General features: G+C 45.9%; 1 protein-coding gene across 1 annotated transcript; it reads right to left on the bottom strand.

Moving 5' to 3' along the window:
• Nucleotides 1-586: 586 nt before the first annotated feature.
• On the bottom strand, nt 587-20,808 carry LOC124961926 (translocon-associated protein subunit beta-like). Its single transcript, XM_047520973.1, has 2 exons — nt 20,490-20,808; nt 587-1,631 (listed from the first exon to the last, which is right to left on the bottom strand). Exons 1-2 carry the CDS (start codon nt 20,806-20,808, stop codon nt 1,066-1,068), a joined length of 885 nt encoding a protein of 294 aa, XP_047376929.1. The 3' UTR covers nt 587-1,065.
• Nucleotides 20,809-21,715: the final 907 nt, after the last annotated feature.

The raw sequence follows: 21,715 nt of genomic DNA, 5'->3' as shown, positions 1-21,715 counted from the left end.
TTTCCCAGGTCCACACTTAATGAACCCAGTAATGTGAACTGGGGAATCCATCCCAGCATTTACTAATGATGCCCACATGATGGGGAATTTACAGATAAACATATTGTACTTATTCATACCACTGAATTTAAATTTGCTGGCTACAGTGGGAATGTACCTATATGTAATATGATAAGTATGCTGGCCATTAAAAGGCAACTTTTGAGGAAAAGGCAGCATAGGGAGGACTTAGGCAAGCCAATCATACCAACACTTGAAATTTAGATTATATGTCCAGTTATTAAAATGGGACCTTCTCATAACAAGTCAGTCATTCCCATGGAACATCCCCCAATGTCTTACTGCGATAACTGACTACAATAGAATTTTTCACCTTTCTTAAATGGATGGAATGTACAAATGCCTTGCCAGTGCAACAGAAAATCTCTAAAAGATATGGATATGTTTTGGATTGATCTTCAAAGACTGATGGAAGAGAGTTATAGCAGAATGTCACTTCCTCCAGAAGGTCCAAAGCCAGGAGGGCTTAGTGGGGTAGCACTGCCACTAAATGTGTTTTGCTTTCACTTCTTCTTCTTCTACTTCCTTTTTTTTTCAGTGTGTGGCATTTGTTTTTATTAGAAAACCCCATTTGGTAAGCGCTTCCCTAACCCAGAAGAGAGACTGGGTAGCCTCTGAGTCCCACAGCTTTCATTTCATCTTTCACCCTCTTCTGAGAGAGGATGATAGGGGATGGGGGTGGTGTCAGGCAGTCTCCAAAGGGCCTCTCCTGGACCCCTGAGAGTTCATGTTGCCAGCGATATACCAACAGCACCTCGGTGGGGCCCCAGAGGGCCCTCTGGGCTCCAGGCTGGGGCTGAAGGCATTCCTGTTTGTATGGCTTCACAGCGGAACAACTGAGGCTCTCACAGACTCCCAGGCCTGGTCCTTCACTCTGGTTGAGAGCAGGGCAGAATCCAGGAGAAGGTGGCCAAGGGCGAAGGGAGAAGAGATTGCATTTGAGATCCCCTTTGGAGTCTGGAAAGCACCTGGTTTCTTGGGAGAGGAGGGCCGTGGAAGACCCACTCAGTTCTTCTTGGTTTTGGGAGTGTCATATTTCCTCTTGCTGGAGTACCACAAGAGCAGGGGGATGCCGATGGATGGAAGGGTCATAACCCCGAAGGCTGCCCAGTCCAGAAAATGAGGCAAGAATCTTCTATCAAACTCCCGCTGAGCCATGATCCCTCCCTGTCCAGGTGCACTGGTGGAGCCAACCACAACAGGACCATCTTCTTGGGCCAGGTAAGTAATTGTAGCTGAGGTGAAGTTGAAGTAACCAGCCTTGAGAGGACACAGGACAACTGTGTGTGAGACATTGCTAGCAGGGGCAATCCGGTCCCATTTGACATTGAGCATACCGGAGACAATGCCAAAATCTTCTGGAGGGAAGGAATCATCAGATAATTCCACATCTAATGCGGCACTTGAACCAACATTGTAGATGTTGTACTGTAAGGTTAGGTCTCGCCCCTCCACCGCATTTCTGTTCAGCAGGGATTTGGAGGCCAAAAGTCTGGCTCCTTCCTCGGCTTGAGTGACAGCGTGTGCACCCCAAATGCCTTTCAGGAGCCACCACGACTGGACTACTTCTTCTTGAAAAGAGTTTATAGGAAACCATGTTTGATTTAAATTATTTAATAAAGTAGAAGATCTAAGATACCAGAAAATTAACTGAGCTATCTAGAACTATTTTCAGACTCCAAAATATGATTAGATATATAATCATTCTGATTTTTTGAAATTCCTTGTGATTCAGACTATTCCCTATTGTTTGGGTATTACTTTGCACTACTAGTAACCATGCATTGAAGACCAAATTAAACCAGAAAACTTACTGATATTACACTAGAAAGATCAGTAATTCACATTTGTATTCTAATAGTTATTTCTTATTTGATGATAATTTGGTTTTTATGTATTTTAATGTATTCTTTCAGGCTTCTATCTGTTCCCACATTCACTATATCTGGAGGCATAGTCCATTGGGTCAGGATACTATGACCCCTGGAGGCTTTGTTAGTAATGTTCTAACCATAAAGGAGGCTAATATTCAGAAAGATCTCTGGCATCTAAGTGTTGCCTCATATTTTCTCCATCTTACACATGGCCCCATACTTAACTTTAGGGACAGGAACTGCAAGGAAAGTTCCTGCTATGGCCTGTCAGCCTACATTCATTCTCCACATGTTTTATTTACTGGAAATGTAAGAGTAAGGAGAAAAAGAGATAAATATCAGTAACTTGTAAGAAATGTAACTTAAATTCATTTTCTTAATAAATTGGCTCAAAATACTTCCAAAGCCCTGTACAGTTAAGTAAATATTGATGAAAATATTCAGACTAAATTAAATGCTTTCAAGGTTAATGTCATCAATATCATTAATGAGCTTTCTTCCCTCAAACTTGAACAAAGAATTAAAAGCCATGCTGGCTATATCTATGTCACTGCAGCCAAATAAAATACTTCCTAATGTGATGGGGGAAAGGCTAAAAATCATCTAATGGGAATTTGGCATCGTAATAATAATAGCTTGAAGCTCATATAGTTACATCATAACATCCAGGATATTCACAAAAGCATGATAAACAGCATGGACCCTGCATTACTAGTTGAACAAATACTTTATGAATTAAATGGCTTTAATCCTGGAAATATGTTGAAACATTCTTCATGGAATATTATTGGAATGATATGTTTGCTACTAGTTCTTTTTTGTGTCATTATAATAGGTTGTGGTACCCTGAGAACAAGGGTCTGGGAACTCAAAGTAACTGCCCACCACTTGCATTTAAAAATTAAAGAAGTGGGATATGTGGGAAACCATCTATGAGCCCTGTGTTCAATGAGCAATATTTTAGTCAGTAGGCAGTGGAGCCCTGTTCTGGGAACTCCCATGTGGAAATTCCCAGGGGCGAGAATGCCCATCTCTCTCTGCCACCCTGTTCTAGCTCATAGCTGAAGTTCAAACACAGCCTTGGAGCCAAAGAACCTGTTTACGGCAAGATCCTGCCACATGGAGAAGCAAGCACCAAAATAAGACTCACCCACAATGAAACTTTTTATCTACTGATCCCCTTTGATCTGTACCACTATAAGTAAATCTATCACAGGCTGCTTCTTTGTTAGAACCACACCCTTCTGGACAGCTCAACCAATCACACCCCTGCTTTAAAAATATTCTTGCCTTTTTGTCTTATTTTCTGATATATTACTTTCATACTTTTTATTTCACAGCCATCCCTCTGATGGGTACTCAATACCTAGTCCACATGGGATGTGAGCAAGATGACCCTACTGTCAACATCACATCCTTGTATTACCACAGGGCCCCCTTCTCTCTAGACAAACAGAGAACTCAGGTTCTTCACACTATGGAACTCAATGCCCAGGATCAGTCCTCACTAGTCACAGCTGGAGATGCAGCAGGGAAAAGAGGCCATGGAGTACATTTCTAGTGAAACCCAACACAACACACCAAACCATCACCAGCCTACAGCAACAAGACAAGGCTGCTTATTAGGGTGAGTTGAATGAAAGTGGGAGAGAGCTAGGCATGGTATTGCATGCCTGTAATTCAAGCAGATTAGGAGCCTGAGGCAGGAGGATCACAAGTTCAAAGTCAGCCTCAGTAATTTAGTCATGCCCTAAAAATTTAGTGATAGTTTGGTTGAAACTGAAAACAAGAGACTATCCTTGGTGCATGGCTCAGTGCTTAAGCTCCTCTGTGTTCCATCCCTGCTTAAGATCCAAAAAGAACCAGAAGAGACATCCACCCAAGCAGCAGTGCAAATTTTACCACAAACAAAAGACATTTCACAAAACAAGGTCAATACCAAAAATTTTAAAGTGAATGAAATGCCAGACAAACCAGTCAGAAGAATGACCTTTTGAAAAGGTCAAGGTAATCCAAGAGAATGCAAAGAACAGCTGAAAGAATGAAGGGAAATAAGGCAGAAAGTGAATGAGCACTTCAATCTAGAGAGAGAGAGATTTTGAAACAAATCAAATAGTAATCTAGGAAAGCATAAGTTCAATATGTGATGTAAAACCACAGGTGAAAGACATGGCAGTCCAGATCAAGTGGAAGACAGAATGTCAGTGCTTGAAGACAACTTTGCCAAACTAGTACCTTCAGACAGCAATGAGGACAAGAAATAGGAACAAAACAAGGAACAGAAGAGACCTCAAGGACACCATTAAATGACCAAACATCTGAATACCAGGCATATCATGGGGAGAAGTACTACCAACTGTGGACAGAAAAAACATTTGGAGGAGTTACAACAGAACTCTTGTTAAATCTGGGGCAATACATTGTCGGTCCTCCTTACTGTGCACCCAAGAGATGCAGAACTGCTGGGGTGAGAGGCAAGGGTATGGGTGTAAGAATATATAGTCTTTCTTATGGTGGTGTTGGTGCCCCAAGGTGGATTGGGGGTTTCTGCAGGGGGAGAATTTAAGAGTGGCCCCCCCATGGCCCCAGGAACAGAGTTGTTCTTTCTCCCATTTAAGGTGGTCACTAAGCAGATGGTCTGGTTAGAGGGACCGAAGGAGTTGAAGCCCAAGTTGCCCCATTAGCCCTGTCTTGGACTTCTTGTTCCTCCAATTTGGGAGGAGAGGAACATGGCTCCAAAGGCAGATATGAAATCTGAGTCTAGTCTGGGCTCCCAGATCCCTTTGATTGCATGAGGACAGACTCACAAGTAGAGGTGGCCTTTCTGTGTATGGTGCTGGTTCCTCCAGGAGAGCTTAAGGAGTTCTCCTTGGACAGACTTTGTGGGATGGCAGTAAATGTAGGAAGGTTGCTTGCCCTTGTTTGCACTTTACCTTCCGTCCCTTTGTCCCCATGGTGGTATCTACCTATGGACACTGAAGGTGCTCTGTCCCAAGCTTGCCCCAGGTTGCTCTCTGTTGCTTGGAGTTCCCCAAATGCTTGTGCCCCAAATGCTGATATGAGATCTGGGAGCAAGTCTGGGCTCCCAGATTAAACTGATGTCACAGGGACAGTCAAGCTACCAGAAGTAGCCTTTCTGTGGGTGGTGTTGGTCCCCTGAGATGAGCTTAGGTGTCCCTGGTTGGGCAGGTGTTGGGGGGTGGCACTCAGAGTAGGAATTCCAGTGTTTCCTTGTCTTCATTTTCTTCTGTTCTGTTTTTTGGGGAACAGTGGTAGTGCTCTGGCCAGGGGCACTGTTAGTGTTCTCTCCCAAACTTGCCTCATATTGCTCTCCAATTTCTGGGGTTCCTCTACTTTTTTGAGCAGGTGTTTATTGCTGTCCTGGGAGATGTCAGACCTGGGACCAAGTCTGAGCTCCCAGATCCCATTTGTGGTATGGGAGCAGACCTACAAGTAGAGGAGGTCTTTCTTGGGGGGGGGTCCTTGTACCCCAGGAGAGCCTAAGGGTTTCTGCAGGGCAGGCTTTGGGGGTGGCAGTACTATAGAAACAACAGTGTTTGCTTGCCCTGATTTGCACTTTCCCTTCTGCCCCTTGGTCCCCATGGTGGTGCTCTACCTATGGACATTGGAGGTACTGTGTCCCAAGCTTGCCCCAGGTTGCTGTCTGTTGTTTGGTGTCCCTCCTCTTTGAGAAGAGATACACATGTTCCCAAAGGCTGATATGAGATCTGGGAGCAAGTCTGGGCTCTCAGATCTCATTGATGTCAAAGGGACAGATGAGCTACTAGAAGTAGCCTTCCTCAGGTGGTGTTGGTCCCCTGAGATGAGCCTAGGTGTTGGGCAGGTGTTGGGGGGTGGCATTCAGGGTAGGAACTCCAGTGCTTCCTTGCCCCCATTTGCTCTTTCTTTTGTGTTTTCTGGGTGCAGTGGTAGTGCTCAGGGAAAGGGCACTGTTGTTCTGTTCCAAGCTTGCCCCATGGTACTCTCCACTTGGGGAGATCCCTCTACTTTGTGTGCAAATGCTCATTGCTGTCCTGGGAGTAGTCAGGCCTGGGGACAAGTCTGTCCTTCCAGTTGTCTTTGACGTAACTAACTCTGTCAGCCTGGAAGTGGATGTAACTTGTTTGTCACAGGTTGACTGGAGCTGTCTGTTCTCAGGACAAATTCTGGCCACAGGCCCTGGCCTCTGGGGGGCAGCTGCAGAAGGAAAGACCAATGTATTTGATGCCCCAGCAGGCCTTGCAACCTGACTGCCAGCAGAATGTGCCTGGGTGCTGGCATGGGAGCCCATGGTGGGGTTTCTATGTGTGTCAGCCCCAAGGGATGAGTGCTTTGGTCTGGCCAAGGCTGGGGGGCCTACAGCCAATGGTGGGATTGGAGCTTCCCCTGGATCTGGAGCTGCCAGGTGTCCAGACTGAGGGCTGGCAAAGCAGAGGGACATGGGCATCTTCCCATGAGGAGCCCCAGGAATTGGTGGAATGGTGGCTCCAGGGATGACAGGCTGCTTCCCAAACAGAACCTATTGCCGCACCCTTGGAGTTGGTCTGCTGGTGCTGTCCACTTGTGAGGTTCTGTGAGTCCTGTTGGGCTTTGGGCCCTGGTGAGAGAGGAGGAAGCTCCTACACTAGCTGAATGGAAGCCCCAGATGGAGGGACTTAGAAGGCAAACTGGTGTTCATGAGGATGGCCCCAAAGGGAGCTACTGGCTATGGAGCCAAGCATGCCAATGTGCTGGGAGAGGGTCTTGGAGGAAAGGCTAGAGAAGCAACTGGCAAGGTGGGGAGGAAGAGGACACTAAGATTGGAGGTGGGAGGGTGTCTCTGGGATAAGACAGCAGAGCCCACCCACATTGGTGTGGAGGCTGCCACAGTGGTGGTACTGGCATGGTGGGGCAAGTTCTGGCTAAGGTCCAGTGATGCCACAGGCCTGACCCCTCCCAAATGCAGCAGGGTCCCATGCATGGATGTGGGGAGCCATGGTACTGCTGTCATACATGGCCTGGATCTCACCCATCAGTGGTTGATGTGCTGCAGAACTTACTCCTTCTCCCAGTCTAGGTCCTCAGCAGTGACTGGACAGGACACTACCAGAGGTGGTGGCAGCCTCAGAGGTTCCCCTCAGTGGTAAGGCAGCAAAGGAGACTCATTTTCATGGCTGGCTGGGGTCCCAAGTACATGAATACTTTTTCCTGGGCAATGGCTGTCCCACCCTGCCTTCTGCCACCTTCTGATTCTGGACCTTCTTCAGTGGAATCCCTGGGGATGAAGAGCATCCCAGGGGAAGCTCACAGTTGGAAGGGCCTGGAGCCCTCCTCTTCAAGCCTGGGAGACCTCTAGTGGAGCTGTCTGAGCTGCTGATGGCATTTCTTTTGTGGCAGGAGGTCATACAGTTAGACTGGGAGATGCCAGCTCTGTTTGGGAGCTCTGGGTGCAGAGGTTTCCCTGTAAAACCCCAGGCCTGGGCACAAAGGAAGGCAGGCAGCCATGGGACACTAGGGGCCTGAAGGCAGATTGTGCTCCTCCAGTGACAGGGGAGCTCCCCCTCTGATATTTTCTTTCTTCAGAGTCTTCTTCCTTCTCAGGCTCCCTTGGCCACTGTCTCTAGGGGCTCCGTGCACAGTCTTCCCTGGACAGTGATCTCATATAGGCCTTGGTGCTGCAAGCTGGCAAGCAGCACCTTTCTGCTCCTGTGCCATATGAGGCATCTCCTTGATGATTTGATGGTCTGTGCTGCAGGAATCAGTGGAAGGTGCAGCAGACAACAGCATCTTCCTCACCAGACCTGGCATGAAGAGAATGGAAGACATGTCCGTGTCTCCCAGGAAGTGTGGAACGGTCCTCAGGACCCTGGACAAGCACCTAGGAGGCACTTGACTCAACCACCAATGTGCCCTTGCAGGCCAGCAGCAGGATGACCTTTGAGTGTCCCTGCGGGACCAGGCAGACCAGAGCAGCCAACCAGAGTAGGGAAGTCTGCTGGAGCTGTGATAGGGCTTTATGCAGGATGACACTGGCCAGTCCCTTGGGGCCAATGGTGAGGGACAAAGCTTGTCCTGGGACGTACCCATGGCAGTGATTAAAGATGCTATTTGGAAATGCAAGCAGTGATTGCAAAGAGTTCCTCTACTGTGGCCCACTTGGCTTCAGGAAAAACAACAGTGAAACCTGTTACCAGGACACAGCTATGGAAGGTAATGATTAGAGAACCCTGGGCACATGCAGAAAACTGTTGACAGAGGGCACGAAGTATGGCTGTGCTAGGTATGGATGCACATGTGCAAAGGTTCACATGTGTGTACTGGATGCAAGAGGGACTGTCGCAGAAACTGCATGCCTGGATCATGCCTCAATCCTGGGGGGACTGTGGAGCATGGGCATTGGGGTTTTGGAACCAGAGCCTGCTGGTCCACCAGCTGACCCATTGAGGTTTCCTGATCCTCTGGAAAGGGTTGTAGATGTTGATTGAGGGTGACCAACTGTGGCAATGGCAGGGATTCCTCCCCTCAGAGGTGGCCAGGATGGCTGCACAAGGGGCTGGAGTCCAGTGGAGGTGGCAGGCAGCGGGAGGGCTGAGTAGCCTCTGACTGGCAGGTAGAGGGTGGCTCTTGGGGCATGGAGCAGGTGGGGACAAGGGTGTCACATGGGGGTTTTGGCTGATGTTTCCTGTGCCTCCAGTACAAGGACAGATCATGCCTCCTTGGGGGGGGGTCTCTTCTGTGGAAAGGCAGACATGGTGCAGTCCCCAATATGAATGTTCACATGCCACCAAGGGTGGGACAGGGTGGTGGGCTGGAGTAGGGCTGCCAGCAGGAGCCGCCCTGGGCTCTTAAGTGAGAAGCAAGGATAGGAGACAGGCGGTGCGCTAGCACTGGACTGGTTGTGCAGGTGTGCAGCCAGTGAACAAGCGGGGATGGCATTGCCAGGATCTCACTTGCTGTGCCTGGGACAGGACACTGTCCTTCATTGTTGTAGTGAAGGTGTGATCCAGCATTTGTACCTAGTCTTAATCTGGTGAGGGTGGGTGGTGGTGGGTTTGATAGCTAGGTTTGGAGCTCTTGCAATGGCAGGAATCCCTCTGCCCATGCCCCACCCCAAAACTGTCAGAGAACTGTCTGCTGTCCTGCAAGGGTCTGGACAGACAGAAGGAAAACTGCTGGGAAGCAAGTTTCCTGGTGGTGGCAGCTTTGGGATCAGGGACTGTCTTCCTACACTTACTCTGTGAACACTGGAGGGGACAGCTGCTGAGAACAGAGCATGAGTGCCCCCAGTCTCTGACTAAAGACTTCAGCAGGGCAGGCTGGGAGGGACCGGTATCCTGGTATACTGTCCTTTTCCTCTGTAGGGATGCCAGAATACCTCAGCTCGTGTGCTCACAAGATCTGGTTTTATTTATGTTGGGGCTGCTTTCTTAGATTTTGGTATCAAGATTCTCCAATTGTTTGAGTGTGTCTTTGCTTAGCTGTTCTGGGGACACTAGTAGGCCTCCTACTGATTCCACAGTGTAAGACCTGTTCACCTTTGACCAGTTCAATCCAACACAGACACTTTACAGACCTAGAGATCCCCTCAGTGTTCACTCTTGGGAGGTTCAAGCTGTCATGGGTATTGACTTCCTGTGGATGGAAGGACACCCTGCCAAAGTTAGGTGTGAGTTTTGGAGTTCAAGCTTCCCATAACCTACTGAGCAGCTGTACATGCTCCACCACCCTTGATTGTGAAGTTCTGCCACTCTTCATCATGGGTGGAGTGCTGGGTGAGTTTCTGGTTTGGGTAAAATATCGTGAGCAGTGCCTGGAGGAGCCAGGCAGGAGGGGGCCTCAGCTGGGACCGGTGTCCAAGATGGGTGCTCCTCGGGTCCTCTCACTGCTGGTGCGTTATCCCAGGTGCAGCCTTCAGGGTGGGGGTGTCACTGGTGCTTATGGCACCTGGTGCTGTTACTCCTGGAGGTGCATCCTCCTGACCCTGACCCTGACCCTTTTTGTGGTGCTGCCAGGCAGGCTTTAGTGGGGACCAGGGCCCTGGATGGAGAGGGATCACTCATAGCCCAGATGAGCAGTGGGCAGCCACAGACCAGCACTCCTCTTCCAGTGGGTGAAAAAGTTGGGGTGGGGTTGCCAAGAACATGAGCCTTAGACTTGATGTGCAGGACCTCCCCATGACAGCACAGATGAGCTGGCACTTATCTTGAATCTTCCTCTGGAGTGGCCAGGACCACTACTTGCCTGAGTGTAGTGAATTCATAGTGCTGTTGGGAAAATGACTGGGAGATAGGGTGTGTCCCCCACCATCGGCCTCCCCACAGGCTCTCAGGTTGGGAATTTCTCAGTGTCCTTTTTCAGACCCCTTTTCCTGCTGCATAGGGCAGAAATCTGGATACCCTCCTAGATCATGCCTGCCTCTGGAGTCAGGGGTGCTGACTGCCTGGATGAAGGGGGTGAGGAAACTTGGCCACACCCAAGAGGTCCTGGAGACTGAGATTGGTCAAGCTCTTTAATTTACAATAACAAAGTTAAACACAGTCTTTATTGCTTGTTTAAAACATCAATTATAAAAATTATAAAAACAGCCTATAAAGAAGGATTCCAGCACCCAGGGGACCCTCATCATTGTCATTGGGGTGTACCATCTTCATGTTTTACTTCTAGATGGGCTCCCCTTCCCATGAGAAAGAGGGAGTCCTTAGGAATGCTTAATGTGGGGGTTTCTCAAGAAGGTCATTTTGACATGCTATGTACAGTTAGGGTGGGGACATATTGACATAAGAGGTGACATGGTGAAATCCAGGAAAGCAGATATTAAAGAAATTGAACTCAGATTTGACCAGGATTCCTTGAATGTGGTCTTACCTTTTTGAGTGTATGGATGGTGTTGCATGCAGGTGTTGTGCAGTCATTTAAAAGGAATGTACATTGCGGTGACCACAGATATACACCTAGAGGATGAACTTGCACATATACTAAGCCACGCAAAGGCTTCACTGTGGTTGTCAACCTTGTCCTTATTCATAAAGACCTTTCTCTCCCTCTTCTTAGATGGAACAGAACCTAGAGTCCTGGAAGTTGCCTATGAAGATTCAAAATTTTGCTTTGGACATAAGAAAATATCAATGTTGGAAATGACTGAAAAATTGAGTTAACAGTTGATTTTGAAATGTGGAAGCAAATATAGTAATACATAGTTCTCATATTATGCATAATATAAATATATAATTGCTTCTACATTATCAAGATAAATTTCATGAATATGTATTTGATCTCCTTTAGAGTTTATATCATCAGGACAAAACCCTATTTTTATTCTCTCACTGGGAATTATTTATTCCCACACTAAAATTTTTTCTTAAAATTGGGTTCAGTTTATATTTGGATACTTAGAGTTGTATATTCATGTTCTAAAAACATCTAGAGTTGCTTGCAAATATCATATAGTAATTTGTTTTTAAATTGAATATAATGATATGCACACACACATACACATATACCTAGATTAGGTGTTAATATCACCCATGTTCTTCATGAGGAAACAGAAGTACAGAGAAGCTACAAAACATGTCCAGGATCCCATATGGCTTCCCTACTGAATGTTTGTGTCTCCTAACTTTTATCTTCAATCTCTAATGCCAGTGTGATGCCATGACAAGTGGGGCCTGTGGGAATTAATTAGATTTAGATAAGGCCATGGGGGCATGGCTGCCAAGATGAGGTGAGTGTTCTTAAAAGGTGAGGAAGAGACCAGGGCTCATGTGTTCTGTGCCAAATGAGGACACAGTGAGAAGGCAGCCAGCTGTGAGCAAGAAGCTCAATCTGCCAGAAACTTGACCTTGAACTCCCACCCTCCCAAATGGAGAGAAAAAAATAAATGTTTTTTAACATTCCAGGTTCAGGTATTTTGTTGTAGCAGCTGCAGTTGAGTAGGACAGCCAGTGAAGAGACTTTGTGAATACCAAAATAAAGTGATGTATGCAAAGTGGTCTATGAATATTAGCTATTGCATTATCATCTTCATCATCATTACCACTTTTTATAACCAAATGGCATAGGAGCTATTTTCACACCTAATCCAATTCCAAAGGAAGTCACTGGACTTTGATCCAGCAGATAGAGGCTATGCACTGCTCTAGATGAGGTGGTACCCAGATTTTCAGGTAGCTTGTGGCCACTTTAAGGATCTACATAGACCTTTGGCTGCTCTATAATTGAGTTTCTTGGGTCATCATGAGATTTATACCCCTGGTCAAGTCAATACCATCCCCTTTTAGGGTGGCCAAGTTAATCATGACCGTCATTTACATCTTGAGTCATTCTAAAATCAATATGAATTTTCTCTTCCTCAGACACCTGTAAAAACATGAATGACATTTGATGTCATTGAACAACTGACACAGGAGTGGAGAGCTTGAAGAGCCTGTAAAGGAAAGAGGCAATCAGAGGAGAGATGATGTCAAGTATGGAGGAGGCCAATCTCTGTCTAGGGGGCTGTGGTCAGAGCCAGCAGAGTTTCTTCTGGGACCTGCTCAGGATGGAGCCTTGGTAAGAGAGTAGATATGACCAGCCATGAGCTGTGTGGAAGGAGGATGGATTTTGGATTCTGGTGGAACTAGATTTGTATTTTAGCTTTGTAAATTTATAACTAAGAAAATCTGAAGAATTAGGTTCAATTATCTGAGACTCAGTTTTCTCTCCCACCAAGTGGGCACTGTGAACCTTCTTCACAAAGATGGAGTGCAGATGTATGAGGTTATATTTTCAAAGCATTTTTTTTTTTTGGCAATAGGAAGCTGGGAAGTGCAAGATGAAAGTGTTGCGAAGCCAGGAGAAGCTAGTTGACATCCTGTCTTTTCAGTCTCCTACCTGATTGACTTCAGGCCAATCACTTTACTACTCTATCAGTTTTCTTGTATTGGAATAATAAGAAAACATCCAACCTGGATTGGTTATAGTGAGGTCACATACTATATGAGGTCACACACACAAAGAGTTGAGTGCAGAGCACAGAGTAGTGTATGAGCTCAATGAGGGTGCTATTTTTGTAAATCTGGTTCTTTTCCAAACCAAACTGGAGCCAGAGGAAGTTGTTAGTTCTTGTTGAACTCCATTCTTGATGGAATGCAGGGTTCTTCAGGGTCCTAGCAAGAAAACATTGTCATATCCACAGTAGGTACACTGAGGAGTGTTGGTAAGATATAGTAACACCAAAAATATATTGAAGTAATGCAATATCAAATAAAAATAATATATGCATGAATTATAAAATAGTTGGGGAGTGCAGGCAGTCCCCAACTGACAACAGTTTGACATAGAATTCTTTTTCATAAACAGTTTTTATTACACTTAAGGTATTAAGGCAAGTACCAAATAACCTTATAATCAGTATACTTTATCAGTCAATAAAAAAGGAGAAACCACTACAGTATGAAGAGATATACAAATGACTAAAGTATACAGCTCTGACAGTTAACACACAACATGAACTGGGGAGGTTGCTTTCTTTTAGAAATGTAAATTTTCTTGTAATGGGACAAACAAAACAGTGTTCTAAATATGCATAATTATGAAAATAAAAAGAGCAGTCTTAACACTTATACCATGAGCATAACAGACTCCACTGCTTCTAGTTAACAGCCTTAGCCAATATGTGCCTACTCCCTTTCTTAGCTTTGAGGACAATTTCCTCTAAGGAACACTACTGTGGCATACCATTAAATAATTTATTTTTAAAGTTAAAACCTACAGAGAAATCAACACCTTGTCAAGGTAGATATTACAATGGCAACCATTCTTCAAAAAGCACTTCTCTTAGAATAAATCCCCTTGACTGGCAGGATAAGGTTGTGCTATAGAAACTTCTCCCCAAAGCCACAAATCACCTTCTATGACCTGTCCCTGCTCCTCCATCTCTCCTTCCCCACACTCATATTCACCGTCTCCCCAAAAAGGTACAATTCATAGTAGCCTTTCTAGAAAATGGTTTTGATGAATGTCCCAGCATGCATGCTTTAAAAAAAAAACCACCTCTGAACCCCAGAGAAAATGGACATAAATTGTGTTCTTGCATTTTAATCCTTCACAAGGTCAAAAAGACATTCTCTGAGTATTTAGTTTAAAAAATATTTAGATGTTCTGGGATATAATGGGAGAGAACATCTCACTGTCCCCAAGCAAACTGGGGGTCTGAAGGGAAAGATGAAAGCTGGCACCCCAGTTTGGGCAAGCTTCCAGCCCTCTTCCTGGCTGGGTTCTTTCACAGGAGCCAATTATTGCTTCCTCAGCACTGTTGCAGGGACTGCTGTGCAAAGGCTGTGATCCTGGTCACAGTCCACTTGCAACAACCCTGCTCTGTAAACCCAGCCCAAGAGTTCTTACCAGATGGAAATTCTTCAGCCCTCAAGGTCACTGAAACTTCATTAGTGTAGTTTAGAGTAGATGCTTAAGATTTGGCATATATTATTTAATATATTATTAGCACACCATTCTCCTGTTTTACGTATAAATATTGATTTGAACATGGGCCAGGGCCCTGGATGCCACCATTTTATAGGTCAGCAACAATCCCATCTCTTCCCTTGAAGCCCTGAAGGGAGAGATACTTCACCTGGTCTCTAGGGCCTGGCCCTCAGGGGAGGGGTTGCTTTGGCGCTTGGCCCAGCTACGACCACCACTGTAGTTGCTGAGACCTTGATTGTCATTGGCTTTGCTCCAGTTTTGTTCTCTGCCCCTTCTGCCCTGTCTCCTCATTCTCCCTCACATTCTGTGGATTGATTTAACTTCTCCAGTTGTCCCTCTATCCAGGGGCCCACCTCTTCCCGCCTCTCCACCGCCTCTTCACAAGTCCAGCAAGATCAGGGAATGACTGTGGCTGGCACCAGGGAGGTGCCCCTGGCCAATTGACTTGGAATTTTTTGACTCTGCAAAGATTCAGAAATGATACACATTCAGTAAAGACCATATTTTGAATTTGCATCCTTTCCCAAACCTGTGATAGATAGTATGATGTTCTCTCACTATGCTGGTCTGGCTGGAGCCCTGCTCCCAGCCAGCATCAGGATCAGGAGAGGAAACATCTGACCCTCTACAGTGGGCTGTGACTCTACAGTGGGCTGTAACCCTCTACACTGGGTTGTGCTGCACAGCGAGGATGTATGGTAGGTTGGCTGCATTGACTTTTAGTGTTTTTTGATTGGTTTATTACAATATAGCACCATGTAGGTGGAGAGGCATAGGTCCAGACAGGTTTTAGGGTCAACAATATGCAATAGTGTTGTATTCCAGAGACAGCAGCAGCAGATATGTCAGTCATGTGGGATGGAGAGAACTGTTGTTCTAGTGTTTCTTTCTGAACCATGTGACCTTGAGGTGTCTCCCAGAAGAAAAGAGTCCCTCTCCACCTTCCTGGTTTAGTACATGACTGATGCACTTAGATCAGTAGAATACTGTGGAGGTTGGGATACCAGCAAGTGCCAGAACTGGCCTTGCCTGCCATGCCCTTCCTTTTGTGCTTTCATTATTTGCCAATAGAGGAACATGCTCTATTGGATCCAGAGAAAGGAGACCCATGGTGGAATACTGAACCTGATTGGCAGCCTGAATCAAGTTTAGTCAAGACCAGGAGAAAACCAAAGCCCACCTGCAAAGTCACAAATGTTTGTTCTATTAGCCACTGAAATTTAGAGGGTGTTGGCAATGTGAAGCTGACAATACATCTCTCTGAATTAAAGGGGACAAGAAGAGGTGTTTTCCTGATCTGGACTGACAGTTTTATAAGAGTGGTGACTGGTTGTACAATGACTTTCTAAAGACCCATGATGTCTCCTCAGTCAGAATACACTATGAGTTTATTCTATACTTAATTTATAATTTCCATGAGGAAAAAATAAAAACTTCATAATTGCTACCAAAAGAGAGGGGTTCATGCAGTGCCAAGGAGCAGCTCTTTGTTGATCCTCACCTCGAGGTTTTCCACCTCTCAGTTAACTGGACTTCCATCCCTTCTCACATCTACTGGGACACTTAATTTTCAGAGGACCACGTAGTATGCCACAGAAAGCTGCCACTTGGTAAAGACTAGTGCTAGTGTTCCTTTAAATGGCACTTTGGACTTTATGACATAAAAACCTCCTGGCCGTGATTTCATCTTAAAGGGTGGGCTGATTGACACCCCCCAGAACAGCAGTTCAATGTGAATTCTGACACTTATCCATTTTAACAGCTGTCCCAGTCCCAGGGTTGTGGTTAGGATCAAAATGAGATTTCCTGAAAATCCTTATCTTTTCCCTCTTATTTTCATTGGTACATGATAGGTGTACATAATGGTGGTATTTGTTGTTACATATTCATACATGCATGCACAAAAATAAAATAATTTGGCCAATATCATTCCACAAATCCAAGCTCCTCCCACTCCTGGTCCCTTTTCTCTGCTGATCTTTCTTTATTTCTATGAGGTCCATCCCACCTTTCTTTTCCTTTTTCTTCTCCATCTTCATGTATGAGAGAAAACACACATCCTGTATTTGTGCATCTAAGTTCTTCAGGAATGTTGGTGTGTAGATTTTTTTCTTTATATGTCCTTATCTGGTTTTGGTATGAGTGAAATACTGGCTTCAAAAATTTGGAAGTGTTTCATCCCTTTCTATTTCATGGAGTAATTGGAAGAGTCTTGGCCTTAGTTCCTGTTTAAAGGTTTTTGTTACTGGGAGTCCATCCAGGTCCAGGTTTTTCTTTGTTGGAAGGTTTTTTATGACTGCTTCTATCTCATTACAAGTTATTGGTCTGTTTAAGTTTTCTGTTTCCTTTTGATTCAATTTTGGTAGGTCATATTTATCTAGAAATGTAACCATTTCTTCTAGGTTTTCCAATGTGTTTTTGGAGTGCAAATTTTCAAAATAGTCCTCAATGATCTGCTGGATTATTGTGATATCTATGGTGATTTTCATTCCATTTTCATCTCTAATTTTATAAATTCAGTTTTTCTCTTGGTTATGTTTGCATAGGGGTTTATCAATCTTGTTTATCTTTTCCAAGAAACAAATCTGTTTCATTGATTCTTTGTATTATTATTATTTTATTATTATTTTTTCTCTCAAGTTCATTAATTTTGGCTCTGATCTTAATTATTTCCTTCCTTGGAGGCTTGCTCCTCCATGACAGCCTGGCTTTTAAACCTTTTCCCATTTACACTGTGCATAATGTGGGCATCCTCTGTAGAGGGCGCTGAAGGGACATTGCAGGAAGCAGAGGCCTATAAGGGCTAAGCTACTGCGCCATAGCTCCGTTATGCTGATATGAATCTGTGCCAGGACAGCACGGATCAGGTCATGGGATGCTCAGATCCTGAGGAAGATGTTGTTCTTTAGGAAAAATATCCCAACTCTTTCTAAGCTGATCTTAGGAGATGGTGCCCTTGTGATGAATGGTCCAACTTTAGTGGCAGCCACCTGGCTCTGAAATCAGGACCTGAAAGTCCCTGGTTCCACCCATGCCCATCTTCCTGTGGCTCCAAAGCTGAAACCCATCAAGTGTTTCATCTCAGAGGAAAATTTACAGGATATCAAGGGAGAACCAGCACAAGTCAGCCTCTTAGACTCCATGCTTGGTCCAAAAAGGAAAAGCATGGGTTTTGAAAAGTGGCTCCTAGAGGAAGGCTTAGGCACTCTTCTTTTCCAAAGTACCCCAGTAGAGTTAAGGGTGCAGATAAGCAAGATTAATCACTGGGGCCTGTGGTCAGAATTGGAGCTGCTGCTTGCTTGCTGTATGCACCTGAAAAAAACCTTTCTTGGTTTTCTTCATCTATGACATTAGGACCATGGGGGAGGGGGAGTTCAATGGAGTCATGCAGCCAAAACCCACAGGCCTCAGCACACTGCCCTGAACATAGCAGGTCCTCAATCTATGGCAATATTATTATTATCATCATTATTATTTATGTTAGTCAGTTTTTTTGTAGCTGTGACCAAATTACTTGGCACAAACAAATTAGAGGAGGAAAGATTTGTGTTGTCTGATGATTTCAGAGGATTCACTTCACAGGAAGCGAACAGCAAGGCAGAAACCTGGTGGAAGGGTAAGGTGAAGCCAAGTTGCTCAACTCCAGGCAGCCAGGAAGCAAAGAGAGAGAAAGAGAATGGGGCCAGGAACAAGACAGCCTTCCAGAGCAGGTGCCCAGTGACCTATTTCCTCAATGAGGTTCCAATTCCCATTAGTCCATCCAGTTACCAATGGATTAATCCATCAAATAGATTAGGCAACTGATGAGGTCAGGGTCCACATGATCTGATCACTGCTGCCTAAGATCCGCATCTCTGAACCTTCCTGCACTGGGGACCATGCTTTCAACACATGAGTTCTGGCAGACATTGCAGATCAAAACTATAACATCGTTAATTTTTTGCTGTCAAGCTAGCATATCTGGTTGGGTTTGTGGCTCAGTGGCAGAGCACTTGCCTAGCATGTGTGAGGCACTGGGTTTAATTTTCAGCACCACATATAAATAAATAAGATAAAGGTTCCTTGCCAACTAAAAGAAAACATTTTTTGTTTCCAAACAAAAAATTTGAGCTAAAGTTTCAATTTTTTATTTTGTTATTTTTTATTTTTTATTTGTTCTAATATGTTGTATATGACAGTAGAATGCATTTATACATTTTTATAGATCATACATAAATGGAGTGTGTTTCTCAAAAAAAAAAAGCTAGCATCTCCCATTGTTCAGTCTCCTGGGGTCTCAGCATAGTGGGGGATTCCCTCTTCCAACCGAGGGTTAGACATAGGTCTCAAGTCAGGGAACGCAGACATTAAGCATACGTTGCTCTGTTTCCCTGAGTGGGAGCACACCAACAACTGTCCTTGCCAGGTGAAAATTTCCAAGGGCCCCCCTTTCTGGCCTTCAGGACCTACCCTGATTTCATCCCATTTCTGAGATCCCCAGGCTCCCATGGACTCTGGGAACAGTTGTCATCTTTCCAGTTTATTTCTTTTTGCCCAGAGAAGCCAAAATTGACTCTGTGATTTATAACCAGAGATCCCAGCCACTGATGAATTGAAAAGACAGAATTCTGGATCTACCTCTGCAGGAAAAGGGCACTCTCTGAGCTGTCCCTCAATCCTTCTGAAGGGAAGACAAAAGCCTGGGTGTGTTGGCAGCACTGCAAAGCAGTCTTTGAGGCCCTAAAAGGATCTTGGCCACCAGCCCTCTGGTGCACATCCCACTGTGGTCCGCCTTGCTCATGTCACTCCTGACCCATGAGTCTCCTCTCTTTGTCACCCTCAGAGGGCACACTCCTACCTCAGGGCCTTTGCACTTACTATTTCTTTCACTTGAACTGCTCTACCTCTGGACCTGTGTCCCTCGACCACCCTGTTTCAGAATACAAATCCCATTGTTGCTGACTTTAAGAATGCAGCTTAGCTCAGTTTAACTCAGCTTAGCTCAGCACAATGGTGCATGCCATAATCCAAGCAGCTCAGGAGGCTGAGGCAGGAGGATGGAGAGTTCAAAGCCAGCCTTAGTAATGGTGAGATGGGAAGCAACTCAGTGAGAACCTGCCTCTAAATAAAATATAGGACTGGGGATGTGGTTGGGAGTTTGAGTGACTCAGTTCAATCCCCAGTACACATAAAGAAAAAGAAAAGAATGCAGTTAAGCATTTGCCACTTGTCAACATTTGGTTATGTCTTGATATATAGTTCCTTAAAATTGTAGTTGTTAGGAAAATAAGAATGACCTGTCTTCCTCTTGCCTCCTTCCCAGCGATATTTTTGTTTTATGCCACACTTGTGACATTTTAGTGTTCATGGGGGTTCAGCCTTCCAATACAAGATCTCCTGGCTTCTTTTCAGAGTCAGCCTTGTTCACATTGGGCTCACCACTGATGCTGGAAAACCAAGAGCTTCCTGAGTCCACAGAGCAGATCAACCTGTGGAGACACTCATGTTGGGGCTGTCAGTTAACTTCTGCACTGCATTCTGGTACACATATTAATACACACTTTTATATATGCACATTCCCAAAAGGCCATGTTTTGTGCCAGGTTTGAAGGTCACCATAATTTGTATTATATATCCTGATTCAATGCAAGTTTTCTATGCTTTAATAAAAATGAAAGGAAATGTTTTTTAAAAAGAGAGTGCAGATACACACTCAGAGAATGGCAGAAGCAACCCCACTGTCTCTAGACAACTTGCTTGGCCTGGCACCCATCAGAGATTCCGTGAAGGATGCTTGCTCACCCTACCCCAAGCAGCAAGTGGACAAGGGCATTGGGCATGGGGCAGGTGGGCCAGGGCAGGTTGGCTCAGCACATCCTCCTGTCTGGGGGTCTGGGGTGGGTATTTTCATGAGTGCTGGACCACATGGCCATGATGTCATGCCCTGGGTGGTCCCTGGCTCTTGCCCCGCCCCACACAACTGCAGCAGTGCACCAAGCCCAAGAGCTGCACTCGCCACCTGCAACAGGACCGGAGCGGAGAGGATGCTGCCCAAGCCACGGCTATGGACCCTGCCGGTAAGGTGGGCACAGGTGGGAGGGAGGCGAGCCCCAGTTGCTCCCACCGCATGCTCACCTGCACCCTCTAGCTTGTCCCCCAGGGGCAAAACAGGGCAGAAGATGCTGCACACTGTGAAGAAGGAGGTAGGTGCCTGTCGCACCTCAGGGAGGGCGTAGCCGCCTTGGGTGGGGGCAGAGGCTCCTGGAGAGGTCCTCCCTAGTGATGGGGCTGCCACATTAGAGGCGGGCTCACCCAGGTGGGTATCTACCTCCATAGGCCTGTAGGTGTGGCCCGTGAGTTTGGGGTTGTGGGCTGGAGGTGTGGGGGTTTCTCTGGTGTCTTCAGGCTGGGTGCAGGGGCGAAGCAACGTGAGGATCCTCCAGGTGGGGGGCATACATTGAGGTGTCTGGGTGGCCCCCCCATCTTGTGAATGAACAGGTGTGTGAGTCTCAGTGAAGGGTCTTAAAGAGATATGAGTTCTGGGGGACAGGCAGGCCTGTTGCAGGGGCAATGTTGAATGGGGCTGCAAAGGGGGCCCAACATTCAGCAAAGGGATGAGGTTCAGGTTGGGGACATAAAGACTCCCTCCTGCGCCCCCACATTCTCAGTCCTGGGAGCCACCTCCAGAAGCTAGGAGGAGGCCCCTCCTTGAGGGTCCCAGGTCAGGGTTTGTAGACTGCTCCTTTGGCATGCAGGGTCTGCTCACCCCTACCTCCCCACACAGGAAGATGACAGACAGGCTTCGGCGGTCCCTCTGCCCTTTCACTGTCCCTTGGGCCAGCCTGGAGCTTAGTTCAGCCTCTGGATTCATAGCCAGCCACCTATCAGGTCCCTGTGGTGGGAGCATTTCTAGTGATGGGGACTAAGGATGGCATTTGCATGTATGAGAATATGTGCATCTCTCTGGAGATGTCCAAATACATTTCTAGGTATTGTGTGTATGTGCGTCTGCATGTGCAAACTGTTTTGTGAATCTGTGTGATGCATAAGTACGTGTGAATGAACAAGGCTATGGTTGTGTGTGTGTGTGTGTGTTACTCTCCCCCTTTCACCACCTTCCCCCACAACTCAGCCTGGCACCCCATTGCAACCATGTTAGCATCTTCTGAGTTGTCAGTCCAAGATCTTGCATGGCTGTAGACCTTGTGGGCCAATCTGGTTCTTACATGGAATGATGTGAGACTATGTTGTCTCTGTAGCATTTTTTTTTTTTTTTTTTTTTTTTTTTTTGCGGTACTGGGGATCGAACTCAGGGCCTTGTGCTTGCAAGGCAAGCACTCTACCAGCTGAGCTATATCCCC

This window comes from Sciurus carolinensis, chromosome 12 (genome assembly GCF_902686445.1).
Source record: "Sciurus carolinensis chromosome 12, mSciCar1.2, whole genome shotgun sequence".
Classification (NCBI taxonomy): Eukaryota; Metazoa; Chordata; class Mammalia; order Rodentia; family Sciuridae; genus Sciurus; species Sciurus carolinensis.
This window is presented reverse-complemented; position numbering and strand designations above follow the sequence as displayed.